The following is a 10,080-nucleotide window of genomic DNA, read 5'->3' on the forward strand; positions in this document are numbered from 1 at the left end:
TACCTTCTTCCTTAAACACATTTCACCTGGTGACTGTCTTGATCATATTTAAAGGCAGCTTACCAAAAAATGGCCTATAGAAAACCTTTTCTTCTTTTTATATACCTTTACATATTTCGTATTCTTTTTATATTTTTAACTCTGAGTCTACATAGCTGTGTCCTTTAATGCCTTCTCTACCAGAATCCACCTTCAGAATCTAGCTCACTTACATAAGACTCCAGTGATTCCTAACAGGTCCACTCTCACACATCTGGCCTGACAAGGGCCAAGTTCATATTCATTCATTCAGGTTACTTGCTGAGTTACATTCACCTACCACCTATCATACACTGAGGGCAGGGCAATTATCCTAAGCAAGATAAACTAGATATCCTCCACATCTATAATCCAACAGAAGTATAAAGTACCTAACAATTACTTCAATAAAGCGTAATTATAATTATGGTAAGTGCAATAAGTCAAGGTCTTGTTTTTAAATGTTCAAATTGGAAGTGTAACTTTGTTTGGAAGGTTCAAAGAGAATTATTTCCCTAGAAAAGACCTTTAAGCAAAACCTGAAAATAAATAGGAGCTTATCAGTTTGTTGTTGTTTTAAAGTTGCAGAGCTTCTTAGGGAAGAAACAGCATATGCAAAGGCCTTGAGGCAGCACTCTAGGAATTGTAAAGACAACCAATGGGCCAAAGACAGACTGCAGGAAAACAGAATCAGAGATAAACAAGAAAGGAAGAATATTTCTTAAAGCCACTACTACAGCACTTAGAACAGCAGTTTACAATTACTCACTTGCAAATATACAACTCCCACTCATCAACCTTCTTTAGATCTTATAAATTATCTTGCCCCAAACTTAACAGAGTGCTTACCAAACTGTCTTCAAGTCAAAATTAATGTAATGAAAAACTGAATGTTTGCTGAGGAAGAAGCGAAGAATTTCAGTTCTCAATAGCAGAGAGCCTAATTAAACACACACACACACAGACACACACACACACACACACACACACACTAAATGGAGTAGTGGCTCATGCCTGTAATCCTACCTACTCAGCAGATGCAGACATGACCTCTTCCAGGTGTGCCAGTTGCCTAGGTAACGCAGGTACTGGGTAGAGACTTTGCTGCGAGGAGGGTGGAGTCTACTCGCCATCCAGGAGCGGATCTTAATTTTCCTCACTATCTAAATTGTTGCACGTAGAAGCTATTTCCTAGTTAACTCAATCTTCCAAAAGAGTACTTCCCCCCTGGTCTTGGAGAAACTTGTTCGAGATTGCCCTATTCAGTTTCCTTATTGTTAGCAAAGGTGTGTGAGTTGGGTTTTGACATTTTCTGAGTCACCAGTTTGTGTTTCCTGTACTGACAGTATTTAGGGAGTAAGAAAGGAGAATGTGATGGTATAGGTGCCAGTTTCCTGCTCTGGATCCTACAAATAAATTGAGCAACTAGAGAATAAGAACAGGGCAGATGCCAAACTTCTTGTTGCATTCGTGACTGTGTAGGAGTGTTAAAAGTAGTTCTGTTGGTTATGAGTTGATGGTTATGTTTTCAGAATTTAAAGCTTTGTCCCCAAGTAATTCCAGCTTTGATTGTGATTTAGAAATGTATGACTTAATGAATCTGTTGCTCAGGGAGTTCTTGTGTAGTTAGAAACATCAGGGTTTTGAGCCTTAGAGTTCTGTGTGAGTGTGAGTGTGTGTGTGTGTGTGTGTGTGTGTGTGTGTGTGTGTATAAGTGTATGTACATGTACATGTGTGTACACCTGAGTACTGGTCCAGGGTTTTGAACTCAGGGCCCAGGCACTGTCCCTGAACTCAACAAGGCTTAGGCTGTACCACTTGAGCCACTGCTCCACTTCTGGCTTTTTTGGTTCTTGAAGATAGGAGTTTTAGGGAGTTTCCTGCTTGGGCTCAGAAGTGGAGCAGTGGCTCAAGTGGTACAGCCTAAGCCTTGAGCACAAAAGTTCAGGGACAGTGCCTGGGCCCTGAGTTCAAAACCCTGGACTGGTACTCAGGTGTACACATATGTACATACACATGCACACATACACACACACACACACACACACACACACACACACTCACTCACACAGAACTCTAAGGCTCAAAAACCTGATGTTTCTAACTACACAAGAACTCCCTGAGCAACAGATTCATTAAGTCATACATTTCTAAATCACAATCAAAGCTGGAATTACTTGGGGACAAAGCTTTAAATTCTGAAAACATAACCATCAACTCATAACCAACAGAACTACTTTTAACACTCCTACACAGTCACGAATGCAACAAGAAGTTTGGCATCTGCCCTGTTCTTATTCTCTAGTTGCTCAATTTATTTGTAGGATCCAGAGCAGGAAACTGGCACCTATACCATCACATTCTCCTTTCTTACTCCCTAAATACTGTCAGTACAGAAAACACAAACTGGTGACTCAGAAAATGTCAAAACCCAACTCACACACCTTTGCTAACAATAAGGAAACTGAATAGGGCAATCTCGAACAAGTTTCTCCAAGACCAGGGGGAAGTACTCTTTTGGAAGATTAACTAGGAAATAGCTTCTACGTGCAACAATTTAGATAGTGAGGAAAATTAAGATCCGCTCCTGGATGGCGAGTAGACTCCACCCTCCTCGCAGCAAAGTCTCTACCCAGTACCTGCGTTACCTAGGCAACTGGCACACCTGGAAGAGGTCACATCTGCATCCACTGAGGTCACATCTGAATTTTATGTGGCCACACCTTCTCCGCCCATACCCTAGATAAGGCCTTGCCCAGGCCCAGATGCTCTTTCCCAGCTCTCTTCTCTCTCCCAGCTCTTTCTTCTCTTTTCTAGCTCTTTTCTCTCTTTCCCAACTCTCTCTTCTCTTTCCCACCTCTCTCTTTCCCAACTCTCTTTCCCAGGTCTTTTGCCAGCCGCGTGGAGTGCCAACCTTGCCTGGTCCCAGCAGGTCTACTGAATAAACCTACCCCTTACCTGAATACCACATGCGTGGTGTGGTTCTTACTCGGCTACCTCTTTTTAAAAACCTAACAGAAAACAACACATACACAAACTGTAACCTCTTAATAGCTTGTTTAAAATGAATCTCCAGAATTTTATTTCCTACATTTATTTCACCAGTTGGCATGTATAATAATATAGCCACAATTGCGTAACAAGCCAAAAGTTTTACTACAAGAGAGCTCTACAATGAGACTCAGCTAAAGACACAAAATGTTGCAAATATATATAAATCTACGTTTTAAGTGGCAGATGTCTGTGATGTCAAATGAAGGCAAGAAGAAAAAAATTGAGACCAGCCTAGACTGCGTAGCATGACCCTGGGCTGAAGATAGAGCTCAGTGGTGGAATGCTAGCATCATGAACATGGTCCTGGGCCGTATCTTCAGTCCCTACTACAAAAAAAAATAGAAAAGAGAGAGATTATATATTCACACGCACATATATAAAATTTCCCATTAGGATAGTAATTTGCTAAAGTTGTGTGGCTCACGCCTACTCAAATGTAACATTTATGTAATATTGGTAAACTAAAACCTCAAAAAACCTACCAATTCTCCAATTATATCAATTTTTAAATTATTAGAACTATAAACAACTAGACCAATTAATGGTCTACAGTGGTCATAAAAGCTCACACTAATTTACAAGATCATCTTTCTAGATTTAGCAGAATCAAGGGGAAAAAAATATTCCTAAATCATGACCTTCAAGTTGCACTGAACTCTTGGTACTATTTTAGTAGTACTTTTTTGTTCCTACTTCCTCCATTTCTCAAAAGACTAAAGAAAGCCAAAATTACTTAACTTAGTATTTACTCGGTGTAAATGCTTCCTTCTCTTCAGGTTAAAAGAAGCAAAACTTTTTATTCTAATTTAAAGAATTACAAGATTCTCTGCTTCCCTCCAACCTCCTCCACCCAAAAAAAGTAAATGAGAAAATGATACCCTTACTTTAAAGGCCGTTTAAACATAAGAACCACAAGTAAAAATGTGATCTTACAAAACACTTTGTGGAGAAAGAAATCTGGACAAATTTTATTTTTAAGTGATTTCTATACACAAAAGGAAATTACTGGGACTACTGTTATTTAAATGTATCATATTTCATTTTATCAAGCTCTCTATCTAACCATGTTACAATTTATTGCTGAAGATGACAAAATTTGGCTGTAATTTAAGCTTTTTCTTATGATCATCTAAGGACCTATTTTTTAAGTATTTTGCTACTTCAATAATAAGCAAGCACTAGAGTCTCTATTCAGTAGTACACTATTACAAAAAAAAAATACACAAAAAAAATCAAGTATCAGGCCCGCAAAAATTACAAGAATCAAGCATACTGTTTTGTTAAAACTGATGGCCTTACAAAGATTACATAGGATAAATAAAAGGTTACTATGATATTGAAAAGTGTTTTAAAAATGACCTTGTCAAGTATCCCCACAAGATTCTTCCAGTAACCCAGTATGTATTAAGACAGTAGAGTAACTTTGAGGCTGTGTGGTTCAAGTCTAATAAAATACATTACTGAAATGTGACTCATTTAGAGTGAGAGAAGATAGTACAGCCTCAAGTAAAAGGCTTGGTCAAGTAATAATGAAAAAAATCTTAAAAACATTCTCCAAAACTGTCTCGACTTGGAAGGACTACATATTTCTGTGGATAATCAAACCAATTTACAATTAAATAAGATTATTTCCTAACTACACAGGAAAATTTCTTCTTAAAAATCTGAAAGATTCTTCTCTAGGAGATGTTACAAGACATAATGTAAATCACATATCCAAACACAAAATATACCAGCTAAAAATAGGCTCAGGAAGAAATCTGCGACTGAATATAAACTAAAATTAGGTCTTTTACACCACAACATCTTTAAATGAACCTTCAGCATATAAGAGACAAACCAGTTCTACATCTTCTCAAAAGAGCTGCTCTGAAAAGACTCTACTAAAAGCTTCATAAACCCACTGTCCAAATGACTCGTGGAAATAAATTCCACATTATTGTGGCAATAAGACTACTAATAAGGCTCCTTCTCCGATTATTTTAATCGCGAAAGTCCCAATCCATCAGGAAGGCCCACGGACCCTTTTTCAGGAAACAGAAGAGCCTGGTACTAAAGCTGTCAGGTGGGCGAGCAGGTAGAGCTCCATCTAGGAGACCGGAAAGGGATGGATACATTTCACCCAGGGGGATCGGGAGAAGCCCGTGACCCTGCGGCCAAATCACTGGGGGTCTCTGGGAGCCAGAAGGCCAACCTTAAACCCCAGGTTCGGCTCGCTGAGAGCAGGAAGGCCGTCCTAGAACCCCAGCAGTGTTTGGGCCCCTCCGGGCCCGTTCCCGGCAGCACCCGGTAGCCAGCACCACTCGGTCGGGGCAGGGAAGAGAAGGCGGAGGCCGGGGCGCGGGCCTACGGGCCTGACCCCGCCGCCGCCCGACGGAGTGAGGGTTGCCCGGAGCCCGCCCTTGCTCCCTCTCCTTAGTGCCGGGGCTGCGGCCCTCGAAAGGCGGCGCGGAAACGGGAAGGTCACCGGTCACAGGAGGCCCCGACCCGCGCGGCGTCGGTCCCGAGCTACCTTTGGCCTCGCAGTCGGCGCAGTACTTGTTGTCCTCCTCCCGCAGCAGTTTGGACAGGATGAGTTGGTGCTGCTCGTTCAGCTTCTGCGCCTTCTCCCGGCAGGAGCGCGTCGCCATGTCCGCAGCGGGGAGCCCGGCGGCTACGGCGCAGCGGACGCTGTCAGAAGCCGGCCGGGAGGAAGCGCCGGGCGCCGCAGCGATCGCGGGCGGACTTGGTCGCGGGAGCGGCGGCGGCGGCCGGAGTGGGAGGAGGGGTGGCGGCGGTGGCAGCGCCGACGTGTCCCGCCTCCTCGCCCGGCGCCCGCCGCACGCCCTGCCCGAGCCCGCGAGGAGAGGTGGGGGAGGGAGGCAGGAAGCGGAGGGGAGCGGAGCAGGAGAGAGGACCGGAAAGGCTTCCGGAACTCGTTCTGGAAGGAACCTAGGCGGGGCTGCTGCGCATGTGCAGGGCTGCTGCGGCCAGTGCGCAAGCGTCCCGGACTTGCCTGGGCTTTCAGGGAGGGGCCTCTTGTCCAAGGTGATTCCGGATTTGTGGAGTGTGGTATGCACTGTGGAGTCCCCTCTTTGTCCCTCAAAACTTCAGGTGATCTGATTACTAGAAAAGTGTATTACAAGGAACAACTCTTGTTTCTTTGCTTTTGTAGTGATTGGAGAAATTCATTTATTTATTCTGTTTATTCATCTGCAGTTTTGAAGCAAGCACTATTCTAGAAGCTAGAGAGACATGCCTGGAATGAAGTGGGGAAAACAAGTTAGAAGAAAAAATTAATAGTACTAATAATTCTGGGGTAAGATAGATGAGACAGCTGAATTAATATAAGTGTAGGGTCTGCACAGGGACACCTGCCTACCTCTTGGCTAAGTTTCTGCCCAGTATCTGTTACCTAGGTAACTGGCAGACCTGGAAGCTGTCATCTTCCCCACCTACTAGGTCTCATCCTGGGCCACCTCTGGTCCCATGCCTCCCATCTAACCTTAGGAGAGTCCCAGAACCTGAGGTCACATCGGATCCAGTGTGGCCACACCTTCCCCCCACACACACACCTCTTCCTGTCCCTGGTCTAGATAAGTACTGGCCCAGGAGCCGGTCACCCCTCCTCCATTTTCAGCCATGCTTCATGGTGGGGGCAGCAGTTAGGTAAATAAACTTCTTTTCCTACCTGAATAGCATGGTGTTCTCTTCTTTGGCTATCTAATGAAACCTACGTATATATCTTACAATAAGGGCCACACCCAGACATTAAAAACAGTTAGTAAAAACTGGAAACCAAAGTAACTGGTTCTATCTCACCATACCTACTTTAAGATGTTAAATTACATTAGAAAGCAAATGCTAGTTGCATCTGACTTGATATATTAGAAGTTGTAAATTAGCAGTGTGCCTGTGGCTCAGGCCTGTCAGCTAGGAGTAGCTACTCTTGAAGCTGAGATCTGAGGATAACAGTTCAAAGCCATCCCACCCAGGAAAGCCCATGAAAGTCAATTAACGACCAAAAAGCTAGAAGTGGAGCTGTGCCTCAAATAATAGAGGGAAAAGCTAAGAACAGTGCCAAGCCTTGAGTTCAAGCCCCATGAAGCCATAAACTTTCCTGTGGGTAATAGCAAATTAAAGCTAGGCACTGGTGGCTCGTGCCTATAATCCTATCTATTCAGGAGGTTGATATCTATCTCCAGTTAACCATCAGAAAATCTGAAGTGATATTGCAGCTCAAAGTGGTAGAGTATTAGCCTTGAACAAACAAACAAAAAAAAAAAAAACAGGTACAGTGCCTAGGCCCTGAGTTCAAGCCCCATGACTGACAAAAAATACCAAAAAAAAAAAAAGGAAAGGGAAGTTCTAAAACCATGTGCTGTCCCTGTTTTTCAGGTGGGCCTAGCTCATATCTCTACCTGTCTCAACCATCCAGTTATTGTTTGAGGAACAGATATAATACCACAGATAAATGATGTTATATTTGGAGTTTTAACTTGCATTTTTAGTATGGAGAACAGGAAATCTTTCTATTTGTTCCTACTTCCTACATCAATAACATGTAACTTCTCTACTTTTCACTGAAATCAGATTATTGCCTACTGCCATATACAAACATGTAAATTAATAATCACATTGTAAAGTCTATAACAAATGTAAAATACTCTCAGAGCAAAAAGACATCTAATAACCTAAGAGAATATGGGTAGACTTCACTGGTGAGATGATTTTTAAACTGGGTGTTAGTAAATGTAAAAATCCTTCAAGAGAAGGGGAACAAGCCAGGCATTGGTGGCTTACTCCTGTAATCCTAGCTACTCAGGAAACTGAGACCTAAGGATCATGGTTCAAAGTCAGCCTGGGCAGGAAAGTCTGTGAGACTTTTACCTCCAATGAACCTCCAGAAAACCAGAAGTGGTGCTGTGACTCAAATGGTAGAGCACTCACCTTGAGCTGAAGAGCTCAGGGATAGCACCCAGGCCTAGAGTTCAAGCCCCAGGAGCAACAAAAAGAGAGGGAGGGGAGTAACAGGTAGCATGAAAAAAATATTTATAGACTTAAGGTTACTTACATGAAGAACCTGGAAAATGAAGAACACAAAGGTAGGAAAGGAATTAAAGCAGAATGGTATATTGGGGCCAGCAGGTTGCACTTTGTACCAGGATGTAGAATTCAAATCCATGCACACAGAGTGCCAACAAGAAACTTTTACAGCCAAGCACTGGTGGCTCACACCTGTAATCCTAACTAGTCAGGAGGATAAAATCAGCCAGGGTAGAAAAATCTGAGACTTTTTTGGGGGGGAGGGGGAAGGGCGGCTGTTCGTGGGGCCTGAACTCTGGGCCTGGGCGCTGTCCCTCAGCTCTTCAGTTCAAGGCTAGCGCTCTACCACTTGAGCCACAGCTCCACTTCCGGCTTTTTTTCTTTTTGCTTATGTGGTGCTGGGGAATCGAACCCAGGGCCTCATGCATGCAAGACAAGCGCTCTACCACTGACCCACCTTCCCAGCCCCAAAATCTGAGACTCTTATCTCCATTTAACCACCAGAAAGTTCAAAACCAGCCAGGGCAGAAAAATCTGTGAGACTTTTATCTCCATTTAACCACCAGAAAGTCCAAGTAGTAGAACACCAGCCTTGAGGACAAAAGCTAAGAGATAGTGGTCAGGACCTGTGTTCAAGCCCCAATACCAGTACAATAATTTTGCCTCCTCACTTATCTCTTGCCATAGTAGCATAGAGAACATGGATGGGAAAAACTTATCAGAGGAACAGATGACAGGGCTGTTGCAATAACAGTCCAAAGAACATATAGCAAAAGACTATTTAAGCCAACAGCATGAGATTAGGAAAGACAGGATCAAATGTTTTAAATAGAAGCATTAAGATTTGGCAGCAGGGCTGGGAAGGTGGCTCAGTGGTAGAGTGCTTACCTTGCATGCATGAGGCCCTGGGTTCAATTCCTCAGCACCACATAAGCAGGAAAAAAAGCCAGAAGTGGTGCTGTGGCTCAAGTGGTAGAGCGTAGCCTTGAGGTGAAGAGCTTAGGGACAGCGCCCACACCCAGAGTTTAGGCCCCATGACTGGAAACCCCCCCCCCCAAAAAAAAAAAAAAAAAAGATTTGGCAGCTGACTGTATGTTGGTGGGAGATGGTTGTGAGAGAAAGGAATGAGAATGACACCAAAGGCTGCTAAGTTGGGAGACAGGTAAAATGGTGATACCATTAACCCAGATGAAGACTAGAAGAGGTTCTGGGCTCCAGATTGTAGGCTCAGGTCTACAATCCTAGCCACACAGGAGGGTGGGATCTGAGGATCATGGTTCAAAGCCAGCCCAGACAGGAAAATATGAGAGACTATCTCCAATTAACCACAGAAAGCCTGATGTGGAGTTGTGGATGAAGTGGTAGAGCACTAGCCTTGAGCACAAAATCTAAGAGACAGTGCCCAGGCCCTGAGTTCAAGCCCCAGATTAAAAAAAAAAAAAGAATGAAAGAGGTGAACCTTTTTGATCTGGTAACAAGGTAGCAAAAGAGCTCAGCTGGCAGGGCTCTTGGGTCTCTGCTCATTCAGCAACCTGCTCGCCTGCCTACCCAGTCACCATGACATAATACCCCATCTTAATTAAGGATTTCTGGCCAGTAGCATTAACACCACTATCTCCCAGAAAGTTGTGGCCCAGATGGAGCAGCCAAGCTATTATAGCAGACACAATACATTGGTAAACAACTGCAACACATAGGCACTAAAAGCACATTTCCCTAGGAGGTATCCTGTCATTCTGGAGGAATGATCTGAACAATCATGATCCACTCCTCCCCTACATAGCCCTGAACTTTGCCTTCAAGGATAAGCACACACACAGGTTCCTTGACATGAGGCCAACATACAAAATTCTGATGATATGTTGCTAGCAATCTATACTCAAGTAGGGTGGTCAAAGACACTTTTTTTATTCACTTATCCTCTGGATTTCACCAGAACTCATCTAGAGACCATTATGGGGAAGTTAGGCACAGAGCAGAAAT

The 10,080-nt window shown here is 43.5% G+C and overlaps 1 protein-coding gene across 3 annotated transcripts in view; it reads right to left on the reverse strand.

The window, feature by feature from the left end:
* The window catches only part of Smap1 (small ArfGAP 1), a 121,375-nt gene extending 115,478 nt beyond the window's left edge, over positions 1-5,897 (reverse strand). For 2 of the 3 annotated variants that reach the window (XM_042687084.1, XM_042687083.1), the window contains exon 1: positions 5,585-5,897. In XM_042687084.1, the coding sequence (XP_042543018.1) occupies positions 5,585-5,702 (118 nt within the window). In that variant the 5' untranslated portion in view covers positions 5,703-5,897. The remainder of the gene's footprint in view (positions 1-5,584) is intronic. The other variant, XM_042687085.1, reaches the window with a different exon arrangement.
* Between the last annotated feature and the right edge of the window lie 4,183 nt (positions 5,898-10,080).

Source organism: Dipodomys spectabilis, unplaced genomic scaffold, assembly GCF_019054845.1.
Source record: "Dipodomys spectabilis isolate Male_0828 unplaced genomic scaffold, ASM1905484v1 ptg000102l, whole genome shotgun sequence".
Lineage (NCBI taxonomy): Eukaryota > Metazoa > Chordata > Mammalia > Rodentia > Heteromyidae > Dipodomys > Dipodomys spectabilis.